Source organism: Mixophyes fleayi, chromosome 7, assembly GCF_038048845.1.
Source record: "Mixophyes fleayi isolate aMixFle1 chromosome 7, aMixFle1.hap1, whole genome shotgun sequence".
Taxonomy (NCBI): domain Eukaryota; kingdom Metazoa; phylum Chordata; class Amphibia; order Anura; family Limnodynastidae; genus Mixophyes; species Mixophyes fleayi.
In genome coordinates, this window is record NC_134408.1 from 146,929,971 (window position 1) to 146,955,643 (window position 25,673).

General features: G+C 41.3%; 1 protein-coding gene across 9 annotated transcripts in view; it reads left to right on the top strand.

The window, feature by feature from the left end:
- Positions 1-25,673, top strand: part of TNS1 (tensin 1) — a 322,456-nt gene that overhangs the window by 105,049 nt on the left and 191,734 nt on the right. For all 9 annotated transcript variants that reach the window (XM_075181085.1, XM_075181083.1, XM_075181087.1 and 6 more), the window contains one exon: positions 14,474-14,588. In XM_075181085.1, the coding sequence (XP_075037186.1) occupies positions 14,474-14,588 (115 nt within the window). The remainder of the gene's footprint in view (positions 1-14,473; positions 14,589-25,673) is intronic.

Sequence of the window (25,673 nt, forward strand, 5' to 3'; positions counted from 1 at the left end):
TGTGTGTTACATTAGAGTGCAAGCTTATTTCAACAGTAATTCATTACCTGTTGTTCTGTGTTCATTCAATCATTCTTAAAGCTTCTGGCATTGATACAAAAAGTACAATCTTACTGGTGTTTTCTTAGCTGTCCTCCTGCAAATAATTATCTCTTTTTCAAAATATATGTGGAAGGCAAGTTTGGCTGCCAGTCACACACACATACGTCTCTCAGCTTGTCATGTCATGGCAGAGGAATTTACAGTGCACAGAGCAGATTGAGCTCAGAGGGCGTTCCGAAGCCTCTCTGCTCACTACAGCGTGGGCCGTGTGACTGTGGTTACCATGGTAGTCACCAAGTAGAATTATAGATTATTAATGGCAGCCTGAAGAAACAAACCAAGGTAAAATGGTATTACCAAGATTCTTCTCATAGTCTGCCACAGTAATTTATGTTAAAAAACATGCTTCGTTTTTTCATGTCTGTCTTGGAACTTGTGCCTCAAAGACGTTATTAGGATCATAGATTACATTTTCATAAATGCCCACAAAATTGTTGTGTGAGTTGAGAAGAGATCTATTTTAACAGTGTGGTTGAGAAATTAGATTGTAAGCTCCAGGGGTGCAGGGACTGATGTGAATGATTAAACATTCTATGCATGATATATTGGCGCTATGTAAAGAACAATAATAATAGATACAAGGACCACCCGGGGCAGCTGATTAGTTTCCCCATATACTGTATTTAATCAGAAAATTCCGCATTTTTTACGTACAGACAAATATATATACTAGGAAGAGAAAGAAGTTTCCCCGAGGGCACGTTTGATTGTTACTCAGAGACAAGGTGGTTATCCCTAATAGCAGTAATTATTACAGGCGACAGAGTTCTTTGATGCTGACGAGATTGTAGTTTTCTCAGACAGCTAAGCTGTGGGGTGGCCTGCAACATACAAGGGCACAAATTAGCTGTGTACTAATTTGTGGTTTCTTTGTGTGCCATCTATCTGGATGTGGTTGTGGTTCTTGTGCTGATACACAGAATCCTGCGCAATTTGCAGCCTTCAGGAAAATTGTTTTACAGGTCCCTGTGCAGAGAAGGGGGTGTTGGCTGTTGCAGCCAATCAGATGTTTGCTTTCATTTTCTAAACTACTAGAAAATTAGCAGCTAGAATTTGATTGGTTGCTGTGGCCAACACCATATGTTTTTGTTATTATGTCTGGAAGAGTTTTCTTAAATGTATACAGTGTTTGAGAGTTTGAAGAGATCGCTTCTTATAACTCAGAAATGGGATTTCATAAGCAAATCGTTAGTCTCACCCAATTGTATTATTTATTTCAGAGAAACAGCTTTTTTTTAGGTTCGGCAATTCAAGGGTGTTATGGGACTGTCGAAGTCAGTAAATTGGATAAAGTCATTTCAATTAAAATCAAGCAAACTTGGTTGTCTTTGTCTGAAAAGATGCGTATGGCCCGCTACGGCAACACGTGGCAACAACAGTATTTACGCTTTTACATACATTCGCACCAAGACACACATTTGTAAAATAGTACACATTAATGGTAGTTGCAACACATAGTTATTTATGTCGAAATATGGTAGTGTTTATGTGTAATATTATAAGTTATATGCATATTAGTGATACATATGGTTCAGGTTAAAAGAAATGTGTCATGTCTAATATCATATTAATCCCCTTTACATCAGCAGCTGTTCGGTGCATTCGGCGAAGAGGTCGCACATTGCATACTCTAGTTATTGATGTCAGGGAATAAACCTTTAATATGATATTAACTGTCAAATGCAAATGGACTGATTGTAATTGGAGTGTGGCGGCAAGAACAGAGCAGTTTGGATTCCTTAGATTGAATCAGCCTATGATGTGTAACCCCCTGGACCCTCCTGATGCCTGGACCAATAGAAGCAAGCTATACCACCTGCATTGTTTCACTGTATCTCTGTTTGCATATAAGCAGTAGCTCTCATGTAGTGTTCAGTCACCTTGACCACAGACTTCAGACCTGAATGACTGCACACTGGATCCAGAGCGCCTGCGATAAGTAACGGCTGTATTTACTGTTATTTCGCTTGAATTATTCTGCTACCTTTTGAGAATAAATAATTGTGCGTTGGAAACACAAATTGAGATTTCACAATCGTTATTGGATAGCGACAAAACGCTCATAACAGGACGATGGAAGGAGAGTTGGCGTGACCAAGCGATGTGGGTGTGGTCATGCCCCTAGAGCATGACCACACCCATAACATGTGCCAAAGACAAGAGAGGGAGTAGCAGTGTCCCAAGAATGAATTTTTTTTTTTTTTTTTTTTTAAATTCTTTATTTTGGTTGGTCATATAAGCAAATACAGGGAATAAGAGTGTTATTATTGAACAGACGTACAAAAACAGTCAGAACAATTGAATCAACATGTACGTAGAAGCTTATAATGAGACAACCATTTTTACAATTTTATATGCGGTATCAAATTGTATATAACTGTAGTGAAAGTGTGAAATGTGGGAGTGGGGGGAAGGGAATCAGAAAGGAAGGGGGGGGGGGGGAGACCACAAAGCAGGTATATGAAAGAGCTCAGGGGGTGGAGAGTGTGTAGACGACTCAAGAAGATAAGGGGGCAAAGCGTATAAGGGAGCTGGACTTACCCCACATGGGTCCTTATCACGGGGCTAATTGTTAGGGGGACGCGAGCTTTCCACAAACTGCCAAGGAGCCCAAACCTGGTTAAAAACATGGCCTCTATCATGGAGGTAATAGGTAATCTGTTCCATGGCTGCGACATGCCAGATTTGTTTTTTAAGGGCTGTTAGAGAGGGGGGGGAACGTTTTTTTCCAGTTTAGCGCGATAAGGGATTTAGCCGCTGTCAGTATATGTGAGGCTAGTTTTTTGGAAAATTTGTCAAGTTCTGGAGGAGGATAGCATAGTAGAAAGACCCAGGGGTCCTTTGCGACGGGAGCCTCAAATAGAGAGTTTAGAATGCCACAAACCACATCCCAGAAGGAGGAGATAGTTGGGCAGGTCCACCATATATGGAGCATAGTTCCCCTGTGGCCACAACCCCTCCAACAATAAGGTGAAGAAGAGGGAAACATGCTGTGGAGTCGAGTAGGGGTATAATACCAACGGTAATAGATTTTATAAGAGGTTTCTTTAAGTTTGGTGGATATGGAGCTTTTGGCTATCTCCAGTCTCATGTCGTCCCATGCCTCATCGTCCGGAGGGGGGCCTAGATCCTTTTCCCAATCAGCCTCATGTGCCCTCGGAGTAGGAAGGACAGCAGCAATAAATATACCATAAAGTTGGGATATCAAGCCTCTGTCCCTAGGGTGATTTTTACAAAGATCTTCAAAGGGGGTTAAATCTCGCAAAACATAGGTAGGTGGCAGGGACCGCAAAAAATGACTAATTTGGAAAAACTCAAACGGACTAAGTATGCGGGATGGGGAGTGACGTTGGAGTTCTGCCAGTGGGAGCCAGTGGTTTGCTTTGGAGAAGTCTATCGGGAATTTAAGGCCAGCTTTATTCCAAAGACGAGCTCTCGCGGCGGAGAGTCCAGGAGGGAATACAGGGTTGTGCCAAATGGGGGTTAAGGGGGATAATTGTGTGGTAAGCTTCAGTTTAAAGGAGTAAAAATCCCATAACTTGATGTCAAACTTGATAGTAGGGAGCATTTTAGATGCAGGAGGGCGATGTGCAGGGGAGAGACCCCATAAGGGTGTAAGATAGGGCAAGGTAGTATAAGCCGATTCTATATCGAGCCAGGAAGTGGAGCCTGGGGGGGCATATGAGGTAACAATTTGTGAAAAGTGGGAGGCCAGGTAATATAGTTTAATATCGGGGAGACCTCTGCCGCCAGAAGAGATTGGTCGTTTGAGAATGCTGGCTGAGATCCGTGGGGGTCTGTGATTCCAAACAAAACGGATGAGGGATTTTTGTATGTTAGAAAGGAAGGAGGCAGGAACTGCGACCGGGAGTGTTTGAAAGAGGTATAACCATTTTGGTATAATAGACATTTTGATTGCTATGATCCTGCCCAGCCAGGAGATAATGAGGCGTTTCCAGGAGGTCAGGTCAGAGAGCATCTTAGCGAAAAGGGGAGGGAAGTTTTCAGGAAAGAGGAGGTCATAGCGTGAGGTGAGGAAAACTCCCAAATATTTGATCTTTCTTTTTTGCCACTTAAAATTGAAGGTTGTCTGGAGGAGATCCGTTTCCCGAGGGGAGACATGCAGCAGCATGGCCTCAGAATGAATTTTTAATTGTTGCAAGGAATGAGACTATGCATTATTTTTATTATCAATAGTGATCTGACAGATCCAATTGTCGTGAACAACAGAAATCTTGCAAGAGTACATATTGTCTATCTACAGTAGAAGCAGCCATCTTGTGGACTTTACCATTGAATTAGAGTGCAAACAAGAAATGACAGCGAATTATTGACTGTTTCATGGTTAAGTATGAAGGGTTAAATGCCTTTAAATATATTTGAATGGTACAATGTAATTCGCCTTACACAAAATGTAAATGATATCTTGGTAGTTTGGAGTAAAAAAATAAGTAAAAAAAAATGTCCCTTCCTGTTATATATTCCCAAATACCATATCTTGATTCCTTATCTTTATGTAGTGATGTAACTGTTCATCATTGGGTTTATTGCTGTGTTCACGCTGTGATCTGTCACTCATACGACAGCTGTAAAAACACATACGTGAATCAGTTCATGTGTGAAACTCACAGAGGTCGTAGATTTCTAAAACCGACTTTGTGTGTGTCAGTCAGTGCCGTAACTAGAAGTTTTGGTGCCCTGGGCGAGACAGGGCACCGGCGCCCCCCCATGTAAGTAGGAGTGTCATTTGACAAGTGGGCGTGGCCAACCTAATGTGGGTGTGGCTAGCACTTTACTGAAATAATTCATATATATATATATATATATATATATATATATATATATATATATATATATATATATGTATAGTGTGTCACTTAATAGATGTGGACATAGAAGGAGACAGCTGGACTGGATGTACACAATATGTTTTTCTCATATAGCTCAGTAAATAAATTTTATTTTCTCATAAATTTTACCATAGCTGATGTATTGAAAAAAGTATATTTTTTTTGCCATAAAACTGCAATATGTACATATTTTTCTTTTTTCTTTCACCAAACAATGCATCATGTCAGGTATATCGTGTTTTGTACATGACTCACTGCATGTCACTTAGCTGTCATAGCTTCATAACTCAAAATCAGTTGTACCACAATTATTTTGCAGTGTGTGGTACAATCATTTATCTATATGTAAATAACATAACAGATTGAACAGTAATAACCTGTGTCTCCATGATCTAAGCAGTCCTGTCACAAGCTGCCCCAGAAGAAAGATGGCGGTCTCCAAGTGTACACGCCTGTCAGGGGAGCTGTCCCGGCGTTTCCTGGCCTCGGTGGACACGGTGCTTGACTGCGATGGGGTGCTGTGGCGGGGGGACGAGGCTGTGCCCGGTGCACCCGAACTGGTTAATGGGCTGAAGCATGCCGGGAAGCGGGTGTTCTACCTGACCAATAACAGCACGAAGACCTGCTCCATGTACGCGGAGAAGCTCGGCCGTCTGGGCTTTAGGGCACAGGCCGGGGAGGTGTTCGGCACAGCCCTCTTCCTACGGGACACTGCTCGGCTGCGGGGCAAGGTGTACCTGACCGGGGGCGAAATCCTGAGCCAGGAGCTGGGGGCGGTGGGCATCGCCCACCTGGGCAACGGGCTGGACCAGGTCACCGGAGGAATGAAGGACTGGGCAGCGGAGAAGGGGGACCACGAGGTGAAGGCATTTGGAACGCAAACTGCGTTCCAAATGCCGAACTTCCTGTCAGTGGAACGCACATGCGTTCCACTGCGGGACTTAAGGGTTGAAGCTTGTAAGTAAATGTCTCTCTCTGGAGGCAGGTAGCGGGTGGCTGCTGCGCCCCCTTGACCTTGCGCCCTGGGCGACGGCACCGCCCGCACCACCCTCGTTACGGCTCTGGTGTCAGTCCTTTATTATAGACCGGAACAGAGCAGGATCAGCTTATCCTGTGATAGAATGTGATGTTACCTCTGAGTTATGTCAATATAAGACCACCCGCAGGACTCTATATCACAGATAGACTTATCAGTTACAACACATGAGTTGTATATATGCATATTACCAAGTACAACTGATAACATTGCTACGCACTGTTTATAACAAAACTTCACTATATTATTGTATTATAATCATCTGCATAAGATGTTGTGACCTCACTACTAATCATTTACCACAATATAATATCAAATATCATACATTATGTTTACAGTGTACGATGCGTAGTGTACGGATGTGTATAATGTATACCTCCCAACTGCCCAGAGTAACACCCTTGAGAGGGGCGGAGCTTGCATGAAAATGGGTGGAGTTTGGACCAAAAGCGTACATTTGGGGCATGTGGGCGGAGCTTATTGTGTCTCGTTGTTAGGAGATATGATAAAGATTAGGTGCAGTAAATTATTGCATAATGTGTAGGTACAGTGTTATAATTTAGTTCATAATGTGCATATAGTCATATAATATATAATTTATGATTACACTCATACATTCTAGCAGTATACAAGGTGAAGGTACAGTACATAATGCTTATGTACAGTTATACCATAGAAATATCTACTGTCTCATTAGTCATAGAATATAGCACTGTATAACGTATAGCAGCATGTAATATACAGTTGTACTGTACAGTATAGAAGTATATAATGTATAATATATAATACAGTACAGTAAATGAGTATATACAGTGATGGACATGCTGTATATAATTGAGGGTCACACGGTATATAATGTACAGCTATATCAGTACAGTAGATGAGTATATACAGTGAGGGTCACACGGTGTATAATGTACAGTTATATCAGTACAGTAGATGAGTATATACATTGAGGGTCACACGGTGTATAATGTACAGTTATATCAGTACAGTAGATGAGTATATACAGGGACGGTCACACGGTGTATAATGTACAGTTATATCAGTACAGTAGATGAGTATATACATTGAGGGTCATGCTGTATATAATGTACAGTTATTTCAGTACATGGTATATAATGTACAGTTATATCAGTATAATAGATGAGTATATACAGTGACGGACACACAGTATATAATGTACAGTTATATCAGTACAGTAGATGAGTATATACATTGAGGGTCATGCTGTATATAATGTACAGTTATTCCAGTACATGGTATATAATGTACAGTTATTCCAGTACATGGTATATAATGTACAGTTATATCAGTATAATAGATGAGTATATACAGTGACAGTCATGCTGTATATAATGTACAGTTATATCAGTACAGTAGATGAGTATATACAGTGACGGTCATGCTGTATATAATGTACAGTTATATCAGTATAATAGATGAGTATATACAGTGACGGACACACAGTATATAATGTACAGTTATATCAGTATAATAGATGAGTATATACAGTGACGGACACACAGTATATAATGTACAGTTATATCAGTACAGTAGATGAGTATATACATTGAGGGTCATGCTGTATATAATGTACAGTTATATCAGTATAATAGATGAGTATATACAGTGACAGTCATGCTGTATATAATGTACAGTTATATCAGTACAGTAGATGAGTATATACAGTGACGGTCATGCTGTATATAATGTACAGTTATATCAGTATAATAGATGAGTATATACAGTGACGGACACACAGTATATAATGTACAGTTATATCAGTACAGTAGATGAGTATATACAGTGACGGACACACAGTATATAATGTACAGTTATTTCAGTACATGGTATATAATGTACAGTTATATCAGTATAATAGATGAGTATATACAGTGACGGACACACAGTATATAATGTACAGTTATATCAGTATAATAGATGAGTATATACAGTGACGGACACACAGTATATAATGTACAGTTATATCAGTACAGTAGATGAGTATATACATTGAGGGTCACACAGTATATAATGTACAGTTATATCAGTACAGTAGATAAGTATATACAGGGACGGTCACACGGTGTATAATGTACAGTTATATTAGTACAGTAGATGAGTATATACATTGAGGGTCATGCTGTATATAATGTACAGTTATTTCAGTACATGGTATATAATGTACAGTTATATCAGTATAATAGATGAGTATATACAGTGACGGACACACAGTATATAATGTACAGTTATATCAGTACAGTAGATGAGTATATACAGTGACGGTCATGCTGTATATAATGTACAGTTATATCAGTACAGGACACCTCCTCTTATCCTGAGAGCCGTCCACATTTCAGCTGGGATCCAGATGTCATTAATAAGTGTAGTCAGAACCAGAGCACTTGGGTGGTCGCAGACAGGACAGCGGAAGGAGGAGGGCGGTCGGGGGGATGGGGTTCGTCCCTTTTGCCTTTTCAGATGAACCCTCCTGAGTTTGGAGAAGTTTCATTGAATAAAACTGTACTCGCTGGAACAATGCAGCTCAGCTGCGGGCTGCGGTCCAGGAGAGAGTTCACATGAATGTGAGCGCACACTCATTAACCCCGGCATGTCTGTGGGATGCAGGGAATACATACTGCTGTATCTCTATGTGATGTGTCTGTGGCACATTTATATAGAAAGCTGTTATTATATATAATACACACAATACACACAGAATCTATGAAAAATATATGTGCATAGATCTGACAATGTTGCACGGAGTACTAGAGAGTTTGATACGTCATCATCGTCATTATTAATATAGCACCACCAATTCCGTAGCGCTGTACAGAGAACACACTCACATCAGTCCCTGCCTCGATAGAGCTTACAGGCTAAATTCCCTAACATAGACACAGACAGACTAGGGTCAATTTGATAGCAGCCAATTAACCTCTTAGTATGTTTTTGGATTGTGGGAGGAAACCCTACAGTGAGTAAGACAGTTTAACAAGCCCACAAAGCATTGTGTAGAACATTCATGTTATGTTATGGCCATCTCTGCAGCTCCTAACCCTGAATCCCCTTTCTTATGTCCCTAATTTGCAGAATAGTCCTAGGTTTTGAAGATTTTACTCTTTAAATGTATTTTTCATAACCTTTAGACTTTTTTCAGCATCTTAACAGTTGCCTCATGTTGTCTGATTATAGATATAGCTCTTTCTATATCATTATACTACCTGAGTCACCTGTATATGCATTACTACTGTACTACCTGACCTTACCTGTACATTATATACTACTGTGCTACCTGACCTTACCTGTACATTATATACTACTGTACTAGCTGACCTTACCTGTACATTCTGTATCCTTAAACTACTTGACTCACCTGTACATTATATACTACTGTACTACCTGACTTTACCTGTTCATTCTATATCCTTATACTACCTGATTCACCTGTACATTATATATCCATTTACTACCTGACTCACCTGTACATTATATACTCCTGTACTACCTAACCTTACATGTATATTCTATATCTGTTTACTACTTGGCTCACCTGTACATTATATACTACTGTACTACCTGACTTTACCTGTTCATTCTATATCCTTATACTACCTGATTCACCTGTACATTATATATCCATTTACTACCTGACTCACCTGTACATTATATACTACTGTACTACCTAACCTTACATGTATATTCTATATCTGTTTACTACTTGGCTCACCTGTACATTATATACTACTGTACTACCTGACTTTACCTGTTCATTCTATATCCTTATACTACCTGATTCACCTGTACATTATATATCCATTTACTACCTGACTCACCTGTACATTATATACTCCTCTACTACCTAACCTTACATGTATATTCTATATCTGTTTACTACTTGGCTCACCTGTACATTATATACTCCTGTACTACCTGACTTTACCTGTTCATTCTATATCCTTTATACTACCTGATTCACCTGTACATTATATATCCATTTACTATCTGACTCCCCTGTACAGTATGTATTCCTGTACTAGCTGACCTTACCTGTACATTCTATATTCTTATTTTACCTGGCTCACCTGTACATTATATACTTCTGTACTACCTGACATAACCTGTACATTCTATATCCTTATACTACCTGATTCACCTGTATATGCTACACTCCTGTACTGCATGACTTTACCTGTACATTCTATATCCTTATACTACCTGAGTCACCTGTACATTATATACTCTTGTACTACCTGACCTTACCTGTACATTATATATCCTTATACTACCTGAGTCACCTGTACATTATATACTCCTGTACTACCTGACCTTACCTGTACATTATATACTCTTGTACTTCCTTACCTTACCTGTACATTATATACTCTTGTACTACCTTACCTTACCTGTACATTATATATCCTTATACTACCCGAGTCACCTGTACATTATATACTACTGTACTACCTGACCTTACCTGTACATTATATACTACTGTACTACCTGACCTTACCTGTACATTATATATCCTTATTCTACCTGAGTCACCTGTACATTATATAGTTCTGTACTGTTTATAGGTGGAATTCTAGGTGAGTCTAATTCGCCATCATTGGTCCTGTATCTAGACCCACATTTTACCTGTTATATACACATCCGGAATGTATTACCTGACCCAAAATAATCAGAACACACATTAATTTACATGAAAAAGCAAGAAAATACTATAAAACAGCTATTTCAAATTTTCTATATCTCGGCCAAATCCATACCGAGTTCACATAATACCAATAGCCATAATTGTCTAGTACCTTCAGACCAGTGATGTTCATAATTAGCCCTGGTGTGTCTGCATGTACGCATCTATGATGGGGAAATTAGATTGTAAGCTCCATGGGGGAAAAGCTTATCTTGTCTAAATAAAATGATTGTATGAATAGAAGATTAATAACTGTATCAAACTCTGAGGTTTCTCCAGCTAGTGTGTAAATGTAATACTTTTATAGCAATAACAGAAGTACTGTGTGATTATGTTCTACTCAAGCAGCTGCTATCTACATAATACACTTGAACTTGCTCTTTGGCCTTGACAGAACAATGAACTTTATGGGAAGGGTTTGCTGCCACCTACTGGTCATTAAGCAGACAGCACGCTATTGTGAGTTATGTCCTCTGGTTCATTTGTCAATCTATCTTAAACATAGTTGTGTAAACGTTGGGAAATAGTTAAACCTAATGTATTATTGCTCGTCAGTCTCTTTTGCTCATTTTTGTCTTCTCCATGAGATTACTGTTACATTTAATATGTTCCCCACACCCACACCCACACTCTCCCTCGCTTAGTCATTCTTTTCCCTTTTTTATGTTAACTTTTTTTTATTTGCTATTGTTTTTATGTTTTTTTTAACTTTTAAATCTCAATAACATTATGTTTAAAAGGGTGTGGAATGTATTATTAAGCAATTGAACTGGAAGTAAAAACAATCACAGCTCTATATTTGCTTCGGATGAGTGGATGGGTGCTCTAGACTTAAAAATGTTAAGCCACAACCTGGGGAGGAACATAAATAAATTACAGATAGTATGTTACATAGTTACAAAATTAAGAAAACAAGTTTGAAAATAAACAACTACGTCAACAAGTAAAATTGTTTCTCTTTTGATCATAATGTAGAAAATGAAAATTGCTCATTGGTTATTGTTTTACAGAGTCAGATTGAAATTGATTAAATAAACAGAACATATTGTAAGTAAACAGCTCTGAGTGTGACTCATTTTCATCTCTGTGAGGGTAACAACGACAAAAGAGGGAAGACGGGTAGACGGAAGGATGGGTAATGGGGGGGGGGGTATTGCAGTATCTTGTGTACATCTGCAGAAAGGATAATATTTTTATTACAGTTGTGTTAAAGGGTTCACAGGTTACCAATTACAGAAAAACAGTTTCAAACAGGACAGAGAGGCCGGATATCTGTCAGTATTGGCTACACAAGTACATACAAGTTTGTGGCCAAATCTTTAATATCTGGTCATTCACTGCGCCAGTTGAACGCAATAATCCTTCATGGAACCATTAGTGCTATTAAGCGATAACCCCAGCATTCATCCTGACTGACATCTGAGCAGCATTGTCAGTATTGTAGCCTTCATACATGCTAGAATTTGTGAACAATTAAGACTATAAGGGGCATATTCAATTGTTTAAATATCCCCCGCGTTAAAACTATTACCGTTATTACGGTAATAGTAAGCTGGATTTCAGCTCGCGGCTCAGGGAACTGCGAGCTGAAATCCAGTGAGAAAACTACTGTAATAACGGTAATAGTGCGCGGAGCGTGAGATTTTCGACGTTTCAGACAAACAATTGCATATGCCCCATGAGGTCTAAATGACAGACAAAAGTGCCTTCAAACACAACATTTGATTTGTATACGTTTTTGAAACGTGACATCTTGCTTCATTGGAGACCTGGGGGTAAATGTATCATACCTGGGGGTAAATGTATCATACCCCGGTTTGTTCAACTCGCGAACACCATTATTCACCGCACACTGTCATTTTTCTATAGAATTCCATCACTCGCCCCTTGTGACTGTCTTGGATCAATAAATAAAACAGCCGTATTAGTAAGGTACACCCCAGCAATTTGGGTTTAACTTTTTCTTTTTTTACCCATTTGCAAAATGTCCATTCTCACAGAATTGCCTTTGGTCACATTCACGGGCCTATTACATGGAATTAAACATATGTCGTTATTTGAGGTCATCCCACTTTAAGCGCTGACAGATCAGAGATTTGTAATGTGGTGAGAGAGAAGCACTCAGTTGGTTATCTGTAATAGGCTTGTTTATTCCTGCCCGGTGTCAGAGATGGTGTTCTGTCGTACTGATTGCCTGTAACTGCTGCAAATCATCATCATTTATTTATATAGCACCACCAATTCTGCAGTGCTGTTCACATCAGTCCCTACCCCATGGGAGCTTACAATCTAAATTCCCTAACATATACAGACTAGGGTTTATTTTGTCAGCAGCCAGTTTACCTACTGATATGTTTTTGGAGTGTGGGAGGAAACCCGCACAAATACTGGAAGAGCATTCAAACCCCACACAAGACTCTGGTCAGGAATCAAACTCATGACCCCAAGCTCTGTGAGGCAGAAGTGCTAACCACTAAGCCACCCCGCTGCCAACATGCAAATGAAGCTGCTGTAGACGCTTAAAGGGTTATTACACTGACAAAATACAAACCGTATACACTTCACAAGTATCTTACTTAGCAGACCGGTACCCAGCCTTTGCCCAAGTTAGATAAGCTTCAAGTGCCACCTGCCCCACTGACCCATACTCACCCTCTCCACCTTGTGATATCTGCTGACTGTAACTTGTCCGTTCAGTCGAGACCCAATATAAGCTCTCCCCATATGTGTGGTCTGATTGGACAAATCAAGGTCAGCTGACATCCGACACACAGAGACAGTATCATTAACTCGGATATTCTACAGGTTTTTTTTGCCCACAGGACATTCCGAACTTGAGTGTGTATTGGTTCTGGGGCCTTGAAAGAGGAATCCAGGTGGCTCAACTAGCTGAGAGCAGGGTGTGGAGTTCTCCTTTAATTTTGACTGTAAAATTTTGGCTGAACAGGGTTCAGAGTTTAGAATCATCATCATCATTTATTTATATAGCGCCACTAGATCGGCAGCTCTGTACAGAGAACTCATTCACATCAGTCCCTGCCCCATTGGAGCTTACAGTCTAAATTCCCCAACATACACAGAGAGAGAGACTAGGGTCAATTTTGATAGCAGCTAATTAACCTACCGGTATATTTTTGGAGTGTGGGAGGAAACCGGAATAACTTGTATCTATATATTTTTACTTTTGTGGCTGAATCAATCATTATAAGAATACAACCTATCAATTCACTAGTGACAGTAATGAGGCATGAGGCACTTTGTGCCTCATTGATGGCATTTATCACTGGGCTGAATTGTTAACTCTACTTTGTGTACAGGTATACATCAAAATGTATAGAACATATTTATGTCCTTCAATGGACATTACTGTAGGTAATTTGACCTTTTTATAATGTAAGAGAACCATTCAGTGACTGACAAGTGACGTTGTTACTTCAGCGATGTTATTTTGTGTTATTACACTCCTGTCGCCTGTATAAACAAGTATTGTCTTGTACGGACAGAACGTGGTAGAAGTTATAGCACAACGTGAGAATCTGCCTCAGACTGAGCCGCCGTGACCCTGGGCCGCTGTATAAACCTCTCTCTGTCAGGTGGACGGGTTACGCTGAATTTTACAATTCTATTTACAGTAACAGCCTTGTATAGAGATCACGTGTAGTGTAAGATATGCCCTTAACTAAAGAGGTTATTTTGTCCACAGTCAACATGTTTAACATAAATAAACGGGGAAAGAGAGAGTGAAATCCCTGACCCGCTAATGTTTCTCTTCTGCGTCCACAGCCGGAGGATCTGGAGGGGAAGAACTGTCACACGTTCAAGATAAAGAGCTTCAAAAAGGTGAAACCGTGCAGCGTGTGCAAGCAGGCGATCACCAGAGAGGGCAGTGCTTGTCGGGGTAAGTGTATCCTGGGTCAGGGGTCGGAGCACTGAGCGAACCTGTCCTCTTCGCTTTACACAGCGATCGCTGGACATAGGGGCTTATTTATAAACCAGCGATAATAACCACAATCTTTTATAAATAAAATCTTACAGAGGCAGCTGAACGATGCTCGACTAATCTTGGCATTACTAGCCCGATACAGTAAAGGTTAACTTATTATTATTACCATTTATTTATGTAGCGCCACTAATTCCGCAGCGCTGTACAGAGAACTCATTCACATCCATCCCTGCCCCATTGGCGCTTACAGTCTAAATTCCCTAACACACACACACAGACAGACTAGGGTAAATTTGTTAGCAGCCAATTAACCTACTAGTATGTTTTTGGAGTGTGGGAGGAAACCGGAGCACCCGGAGGAAACCCACGCAAACACGGGGAGAACATACAAACACCACACAGATAAGGCCATGGTCAGGAATTGAACTCATGACCCCAGTGTTGTGAGGCAGAAGTGCTAGCCACTGAGCCACCGTGCTGGGCCAGTTTTTGCTGAATATGTTTAGTAGGATTGCACATGCACAATGGAACGAAATGCCAGTTTCACTGTATGATATAAAAAATAGTTAAAAATAGATATGACAAAAAAATGTATATATAAAAAAAAGTTAAGAAAAACGCTTTGTTCAAATAATAATCATATTCTTCTCTTATCTCCATCCTGAGATGAAGTTAACAGACTCCCAAGTTGGTTTATCGGTAGCACTGATTTAGCTTCACGGCAATAACAGAAATGATATTATAAGTATTTCTAGTATAAGATGCCTTTATGCTACAATTACCCCGTACGTGACCAGTAGTATAGATGACAGAGGTGATATAGATGTGGATTTAGTACAATACACATATAGGTTTATGAAGATATGAGTTTCCTCCTGCAAACAAAACTTTGGCACCAGAAAGTTTTCTTACTCACAATGAGAATCTGGCCCCTAATGACCCCAGCGTCTGTACGAATGACAGCGAGACTCTGATCCGTCAATAAGGAAGTTTTGTGGAGTGTATGTTCTGCTGTGTAGTCTTAGATAAATATAGCTACTAGTCCTAGATTATGTAAAGACATAAACAGATAGGAAGTCGCTCCAGTTTTGTGAAATTTTAGTATCACAAATATTTCCTTCAGGCAGCCAAAGTTCACTCGTAACCGCAATGAGAGTGATGTCGGATTAACCCTACAATGTCCAACCACAGACACACTATAGAGGCCGTCTATCAAGACAGAAATAATGTATATTTTCCGCTTGTGAACAGAATGCGATTTTATCTCTATTTATGTTTAAGGATAAGCTAAGATGAAATATTTTTAATTTTTTCAGCAGTTAAAAATAATGTGTTTGTATAACATGAAATAGAATAGTAAATGTAATTGTATGATATCTGTATGTATAGTCTTGTTGGGTTTGTGCAGACTGTGCGCAGAGGGATTATAGGTTCTCGGTATCCCCCCTTCCAGACCATAGTAAATAGAAAATTAAATGAGAATCCGACATTTTAGCTCTGCAAAAGCCCTGACTCTTTTTTGCGGAGTAGTCTGATTTATAGGCTTCTCCAGAATAGTCCATATATATATCATTTATTTCTATACATTCTTTATGTATCTGTCCATAGGACCTGTGTTGTGATTGATGACTACTTTCTATGTTGCTCATTGGCGACTTGAACTTATTGAGAAGAGGTTTTATACAACAGGCTTAACAGGTGGCTATATAGCTGCTGTGGAACTAAAAGTTCCAGCATGTCTTTGGGGGTCTGTCTGGTAAAACCAGCAGCTATTCAAGGATCTGCAAAGCCACCAGATAAGGGGGTCTTGTATAAACAGTTTAATAGTCCATTATTATAGGGTTGGCTTAAGTGGGGGATTGCACTAACTGTATCTCCATTAACAACACTGAGGTGGGGATAATACAGTGTGGGGGGGTCAAAATTCTGTCTAGTTGTCACATTTGAAGGTGTCCATGGTGGAATGAAGACAAAACACCCAAAATCTACTTGTACAAATAACTTGAGTGAGTTTAGATACAACTAAATTCTTGTTCTCTCTCCCTATACGTTTGCTGCTGCAGTTTCAGTTCTGTGCACTAGATGGCACTGTCCCTCCTGTGCTAGATCAGGGGCTTGCTGAGTCTTATTAGTGGCTCTCTGGACAGCTGTGTTGAGGCTGGCCTTGGGGTTAAAGTGTGAAACTGACAATTAGACCTAGAGAGAGCTAACACTGGTCAACCTCTATTTGATCCAGTTGTTTGGACTGGCCATCAAAATCAGATCTCTCTCCAACCTGGGCACAAACATGCATGGTAAAATGTAATAAACTTGGATGTTTGCGGGACCAGATCACATAGTACCTGTCATATCTTATTTTCTCATCCTTGTCACTCAGTACATCACTTGCGTCTGTCCTCTGTGTTCCTTGTATCAGACGTTCGGCGCAAATAATACTATTAACCCCTGTTGCTGCATAGTACAGCTGAGCTGTAGCGGATGACTCCATTACTGATAAATCAGGAGCCCAGTTTACTGTCCCAATTGATCAGTTCTTACTGGACTCGCTCGTAAAAAATAGAACTCATCATTAGTGTAATTAATAAACGTTGGTCCTAACAGCCCAGGAAACAGCATGACCTCATCCCCACTCTTAGTAATAATTGCAAATAATTGCTCTTAATAATTACAGATATGCAGAGATACATATCTCTGTGCAGAATTGATTATGATTTTATTTAACCTGTATAAAGAAATGATGTTGTAAACCCCAATTATAAAAATAGGCTTTCTATTGGACTGGGGTTCTCTGTTGCGCCAGAGACATACTTGTACACCTTTATATTGATATTACAGTTTTATTAAGTGAGAGTTGCTGTTTAGTTAGCATTGCACTCTCACATGTTATACACGTAATGCAGGTTGTGTCAGAGCTGAATCATGATGGAGTCCACTGAGGAACAAAGCTGAGGGTGACAGGGAATCATTAACGCTGAGTGGGATCACCTGCGCTGGACACAAACAGCAGGATGGGAAGAGAGGAAGGGGGGGGGGGCAGGACTGAGTATAAAGAAAACAGGTGAAGTGAGACGACGGGGGCTGGAACAGGCCTAAAATCCGCGTCACCTCTGATCATTGTAATCTGGTGATACCAGGAATGAGACAATAAATAGGACACATATTAAAAACAAAGTGATGGGGGAAATGTTTTACAAGAGATTGGAAAGAACAGTTTTACTTTGCCGAATGTATTGTGTCAGTCTCGTGGGGTGAGGGAACTTTTCATTCCTCTGCGAACGTTTTGTTGTGATCGCAGTCCAAGAAAGGACCCGAGGGGGCGACGAGCGATAGGAGGAAAATCACTGTTCTAAATCTACATAATGACTGAAGAGATGAAGGAATGCGAGGGGGGAAAATGAGTCAGGAACGCGTTCTCTGGCTGTGTTTACAAACCCGGCTCCTGCACTTCCAAACAAGGCCTGGAGGTAGCCGAGCTTCGTCTCCGGCTCTCCATAGCCCTTTATGGCCCGTTCATCTCGCTGTACTCGTAGTGTAACCCTTCCGCTGCTGGCCTCGGTACCACGTGGTACTCCCGACCCAGAGAAGAATGCACAACTATTATCTGTAAAACATCTTTATTATTAAACTTGCACCTTTGGGAGGCAGCCATTGTTGTGGGCTGAACCAATGTTTCAGTCAGGGCTATACATTCAGTTTACAAAATGGCTGCCTGAGTGATGTCACTACTTTCCCTAGTTAATTGATTGGCTGAATTATTAAGGTTCATGCCGCTCACAAAATTTCTGGCACTTTATGCCTCCGTAGTGTCGCTGGTTTAGGTCCACGTGTTCCTGTTTTCCCATAAAATTTCCCTATCTCATATTTCTTATTTTGTCATTTAACTCCTGGGGGCAGATTTATCAAACTGTCTAAAATACAAAAGTGGAGGCGTTGCCCATAGCAACCAATCAGATTCTAGATATTTACTAGAATGTACTAGATAAATGATAAGTAGAATCTGATTGGTTGCTATAAGCCACACCTTTGCTTTTCCTTTATAGAAGGTTTGATGTCTCTATTCCCAGGTGAACCCAAATTAACAGGGCAGGTTGAAAGGTTCCTATAACGTTATTGCCATATTTGAGGTCTAAATGGAATTATTGGGTTGATTCCATGGATGAAGAAAATTTCAGGGTGTTTGTGTTTTATTTAAAAAAATTCTAGGAACCCTACGGTGGTTCCCAGTAAGTATAGGGGACGGGGGAATTTTAAAAGGCAAAAAGCTAATTATTTTCTTGTCTCTTCCTTTGGGCATTTCCGGGGTCTTATAGTGTTTTTATTTCTTTAATGTTCTTGTAGATGTTGTGTGTTCTGTGTATTCCGCTACATTAGAGCGAGCATTTCAGTGGACTCCCTTTAATTGTCCCGATTTAGGTGGGACAGTCCAAGTTTTGTGGGGACAGTCTTAAAAATTGCTCTACCTTACTTCACTATATTTCATCATGGAGTCGGCATTATACTCTCAGGGTGCATCTATCCGTAGATGGAGGTGTATACACATAGGCAAACCGAAGGAGGGTTTTCTAGTGACTGGAAACCCCCCTCCAAGCCTGGGGCACTGTATAATTGAGGTGGCTGGACCCTGCCCCCGCTTCACACGGCTCTGCTTGAAAAGGGAGATCTGCGTGCACCTAACAGTAGTGCACGCAGCATTGCCCATGTATATTATGGGGATAGGAAGAGTTGGAGAGCAGCCAAGCACTGTCTAAAATTATAGCCACGCCCCCATGCATGCTGGTCACGCCCACTGGTGGCGTGGTGTGGAAACCCCCCCTCTACAAATCCTGCGTTTGCCCTTGATACAGTCAGTAATATTACCACTGACACCAATGGCTGATAAAATAAATAACATTCCATGTAATGCAGGGGAAATGCCAATGACACTTTTGCTTTAAATGCAAATGTACCGGGAGAATACGCAGCCTCTCCTCTAGTGTTTCTTTCCTCTCCTTGGGGCAATTTCCGGACTGTGAGACCCAGCAGGGAATAGAGGAAGTTCGTATTGTCACAAACCAAATGGACTTTTCCTCCCCAGTGAAAGATCGGAAAGTGAGTGCGCTGCGCGGTGCACCTGACAGGACTGATAACGGCGGCGTTTCTCCTGGCTGCCCTACGCTGGCCGGCCGGTGACCTCACCTTTAACCATTTCTGCACTCGCTGGAGTAGTTACAGGAAAAGTAAAGCAGCATCTCAGGTTCAGACGACATGCGGCTACTCCAAGTGCTGTCCAAACTAAAAGTTCCAAAATGCCCCCGGGACTGTGTGGACTTATAGTCCTACAACAGCCTCGGAGCCTCAGGCTACCTGCTGTAGGTAGGAGCTTGTAGACCCTCTCCCCCTCGCGCTGCCCTCACACGTTACAATCCAAAATTTTAATCCATCATTTTGATTTTTTTTTATTATTGAATTGTTAAAGAATCAATACATGTGTTGGTGACAATCTATCCAGGTCAGGTCCGCTGATAATCGCACAGTTACAGCATAAGGCTGGGTACACACTATACAAAATTTTTCCCAATGGGATTTCCTTAATGAATTTACCAACGACTAAAAAAAAATAAAATTAAAGTCCCGATCAGCAGCCGATTCCTGTGTACACACTATACATGTTTTACACGATTTACCTTCAGATCTGTGCTCTTCATCTGTCATATCCATCGGCTGATAAGATGGTGACTCTGCACACTCCACAGAGATCTATGGACACTGCCGGTCCTGAGTGCTTACACACTGCAGGATTGGAACGACCTTGTTCCATCGTTGAATGAGATTTTTAGTTAATTTTAAAAATCAAATGAAACGATACGATGAGCTTTGAAACGATAATCGTTCATCGTTGGAGCGTACACAGTAATGTGATATCGGGTCGAACGGTCGTTTATCATGTAAAAACCCTGCAGTATGTACCCAGCCTAACAGTTCTACGTCGAGCGTGCAATGGTCTTTCTGCTTTGGCAGATCAAGATCGTAGCGTGTGTTAAGTCATCACTCATTTTTTTTGTTATACAATTGGATTAAAAACAATCGGATTGTAATGTATGTGCTTCCGTTGCACATGGATTGTGCAGAAATGAAATTGTTCATTTGGAATCAAACAAAAAGTAAAAAAACGTTTGGTTAGGCTCTCGCATACTACATAAGTAAACACAAGATAACACTGCGCAAATAGTTCCTTTCGGGAAATGTCTCTCTTTGTAGAACTGATTGATGTAGTTACATGTATTACAATCAAAGTTCACTCCATCAAATCCTTTCTCCGCTTTCAATCCTTGCACCAAGTGGATCATAATCCCTGTGTCCTCCTCTTCAAATGCCCAGTCTCCATGGAAGAGTATTCAGTCCAATGCCTGGTACCTACGTACTTTTCTGAGAGGCCCTCCAGGAGATGAGGGGGTGTGCTCCGTGAAGCTAGGTGGGGTGTAATGCCACTATTTACATCTTCACGATCACTGCTGCTCAATCATCATCATCATCATCACCACCATTTATTTATATAGCGCCACTAATTCCGCGCTGTACAGAGAGCTCACTCACATCAGTCCCTGCCCCATTGGGGCTTACAGTCTAAATTCCCTAATATACACACAGACACACACACACACACAGACAGACACAGACTAGGGTCAATTTGTTATCAGTCAATTAACCTACTAGTATATTTTGTGTGGGAGGAAGCCGGAGCACCCGGAGGAAACCCACGCAAACACGGAGAGAACATACAAACTCCTCACAGATAAGGCCATGGTCGGGAATTTAACTCATGACCCCAGTGCTGTAAGGCAGAAGTGCTAACCACTTAGCCACCGTGCTGCCCCGCTCAATGACACAGATTGCTTCATCAAGCTCCACCCACTGCAGTGTGATAACGCCGTACGCTCCATCACACTATGGTGGCCCAAACATAACACCTTGTATCGCTTTGTTACGCTGTGTTATGCTCACCATATCACATTCTGTCTGGGCACCAGGGCCAGACTGTCTTGGGAGCCCTGGAGATCAGCCACTATTTCGGTATTGTCCCAGAAATCTCAGGAGAGTCGGCATGTAGGATTTATCGTTCCCTTATCTCATTATACGTTATTTGTTTCTTTGACTCATGTTAGTATTTAGTAACATATATAAATGTTCTATTTGCAATACTGACAGAGGTGTCCTCAGCCATAAGCTCCAATAGGACACTGCCCCTGCTGGTCGGACTTATATGAAAGTCACAAAATACTTCACTGTCAATAACATTTTAACATAGTAATTCACAGATGCCGACGTACCAGAGTTGTACTAAACATAATGTTAAGTTGGCTCCTTAACGTGCAAATCTGAAATGCTGATTTGGGAGTGGAAGGATCTGCGAAATGTGTCAGTGTCCCTATATTGCTAAACGTGGGGACCAAAACAGCTACAGAAGGATGACCTAGTGTCAGTGAGAATTACGTTGGCCTCAGATCGTCGCTTTAAGAGCTTGTTTCCAGCGAGCGGAAAGCAAACAAAGACCCCACCTAACGAGGGCAGAGGAAACACAACAATGAACTTACTAAATCACACTTAACCTAAGAAGTCTTTTAAAGGCAGAGTGCATTAAATATGACACTTATTTAGCACCATACGCATGGAATGTACACACTGCCCAGCAGTTAGATGAGATGCACGTTGTCTGTTTAACTTTCTTTAGTACATGGGGAGAAGGGGGTAGAGGATGAGAAGAAAAACATATAAATCAAGGGTTGGCTTAGAGAACTTTCTAAGGATTGGATCTTTCATAGAGTCTGTTGAGAGTTCAAGAAATGGAACCGTTAGGGATTGGCAACTTTTTAAATTTCTTCAGCAAAATTCTCGCCTGGTTTCTTATTCTGCCAAGAATTTTTGCGCGTTTCGCCCGCAGAATTTGGCCGTAAGTGTTCTCAATTCCACACCGACCGACCGCGCAGCAGAATGAATTCCCCATCGCCGTCCCTGCTCTATTCATAGGAGCAGATTCAATTGACCGCCTTACTCTCGAGAGTAACGCGGCCTGCGCGCTATTACCGTTAATACAGTAATTTTAAGCCGGATTTCTGCTTGTGGCTCCCTGAGCAAAAATCAGTATTGAAATGACCATACTAACGGTAATAATACGCACTGTTACCGTAGTAACGGTAATCGGGAGCAGATGGCGTTGCTCTCGAGAGCAACGCGGTCAATTGAATCTGCCCCATAGACCGTAATCGCCTTGAAATGTCAGTTTACAAATACAGCGCTAAAAGGCGTTCCGGAGAAAGATTGTACACCCTGAACTTCACACCTCTGAGAACGGGCCACTCCTACTGCGAATCGTGAGACTATCGGCAGCGGTTGTTACCCGCCATTGATACCCGCCAGCCTGGCTTCTGGCATTTGATAAGACGACCGTATGCAATCTTACGCCGCCTTACGGTGCTCAACTAAAAGAGCTTTAAGGGTTAATGCAGCTTTTCAGGCCCAAATCTTTTTTTAGCCCTTACTTCCTTTGATTAAGTGGAATGTCGTGATTCAATTACAGCTGCTATTATCCGTGTTCTGCTCCCTCTCTACTACTGTATATGTGAAGAATTTGCTGGCGTCTGGCTACACGTCACCAGGCTTATTCACGTATTTCACATATATGGTCGTGTTTCTCGTCCTTAGCCACTGAGCAGGTAGCGCAGAGCAGGAGACTGGCTGCTACACCTGTGTTCCCAGAAAGGACATGACACGGGCATTCACGGGGGTGACTGTACGGTTTCCCATCAAATTTCAAAAGGTCCCCATCGGAGTAACGGCCTGGCCAAGCTGTATGTCACCTGGAATGTCTGGGTTCAGGAGTTTTGTCTTCACGTACAAAGGACAGCCGAATATGTCTCACTCTGTGCTCTCTGAGTCATGCAGCTCGTGGATGGTCCATTGTGCACCCAGTATGGAACATGACACATTGTCACATGACCCTGTGTCATGTGACATCAGCTGAAGTCAGACAACACCTAAAATACCTGGGGGCTTAATTGGCTTCATAGGTTAAATCAGAAACTGAGCATCGACCTTTTTTGGCAACATGTGCCGTCAAAGCCAATGACTTTTCAGCTTAATTTTTCGCCAGTATTTTCTGGACATTAAAATTAAAGTGCCAAACCCAAAACACATGGTCAAGTGATCACAATTCTACATAAAATCTTTCTCTGATAATTCATAGTTGGCTATTTTTCAAAAATAGGCTTAAAATGTGTAGATTTGACATTAAACAGAGCGTCAGTGCTATGATATGGAATAAAATGATTGACCCATGGACCTGGAGCTCCCACTGCCTATGGAATGAATATAAGAATAATATACATTAATCCATGTGTTTCCCGTTTTTCTACATGCAAGTGCTCCAATGATCTGATGCCAACACTTATTTTCAGTTTATAATAAGCTGCTGGTTTGGAATTTGTATGTAATTCCCTAAAAATCATTTGCGATTGGTTTAGATTTTTTTTCAGTCCCCCTTTCATCATTTAAAGCCAGAACGAACAACTAAATCACTGTATGATAATACAGAGGTATTGGATTAACTGCATCTGGGAGTTTTACCAGCAAGGTGGAAGCTCTTGTAGTTTTGCATTAAGAAATAATAACATTAAACCAGCACTAATTCCAGTTCCATCTAATCGCTTTCTGCGTATACTCTTTTCTGCTCCTTAACTCGCTCGTCCCCTCATCGGCCTCACGTTGACTCTGTCAGTCTACTGGAACATTGCATTTGCGTGAAACAGGAGGATAGTGAGTGGGACAAGTCAATGTTGTTTAAAGGTAATTGAGGCTAATTTGGGTGGGGTCTTTACGTGAAATAATCCGGCGCTGGCAGCTGACAAGACGTCCTGGGCTGTTACAGCTGCCAGCTCTGTAGCCTTTACTGGGCTATTTTCTCAAATTGCAGGAAGTTTAAGAGCGTGGCGTTCACGGCACCCTGAAATGACTGGCGCCCACTCTGCTCGTACGAGAAGGGGCCTGTGTGATTGGCCTGGCATGAAAGGAGAGCAGGACCCAACCTAACCTAAACGTGTTACTTCCTGTGTTAAATCTATCTGCCCCAGCCCAGGTGCAAGGACAAAGGACGGATTGTGAGTGCAAAAGTGTAACTTACATACATGCACGTAGCGTAACACTGGCTCTGCACATACTAAGTAGACGACCCTCAAATGCTGCGGCTTTCACACACGCCCCAAACCCTGTTTTGAATAGATGTGAAGTGTGAAAGAAGCTTAGGTAATGCCGGGATCCAGAGAGAGGGCGTAAGGGCTGCTCGTTAATGTCAGGTTTAACACATGTTAGGTTCTGAAATGACCTGGAACATTTTATTTAAAATATATTCTCACCTACTGCTAGCACCAGGTACTGATGGGGGTTCAGTAACAGTCGGGGGGTAGTTTCCTCCATGCAGAAGACTAATAGTAACATTTTATTGGTGGATATTTACAGGTAACTGGGAAAAGATGCTGTAACCCACAGCAACACATCAGATTTTTTTGCACAGATCATTGTACACCTGTTTTCATAACACTTAACCCTTTCCTATGATTTACAGCTATGTGAAGGGATTGTTTGGGAGTCTAGCCTAGCGGTTTCCGATACTTGTCACTAGGTAGATTTTGAGCAGACGTTATTATAATTTGGAGGCTTTAGCTTTCAGTCCATGCTGGGATTTATAGTTCCACAGCTGACAAAGCCACTAGTTGCCTGTTTGCATACCTCCCAAAATTGTGAGTATCCAAATCGGTACATAGCTCATAGCTCAGTCGTGTCACATTATTGGGAGTGGTCACAGTGCAATAAGCATAGTCATACACCCCGGGAGTGGTGTCCTGCGCTCTAATAACTAGGTCACCCCAACACTCCTCCCGTCCCTAAAAATCACCCTTCACTTGCCACAGGCACCAGAGACACCTGCCTGTGGTGTCCACGGCAACGGCTTACCATGGCACCTCCCAACTTTCTGCAAGTTGGGACAAAGGTGCTTCAACTCGGGATTGT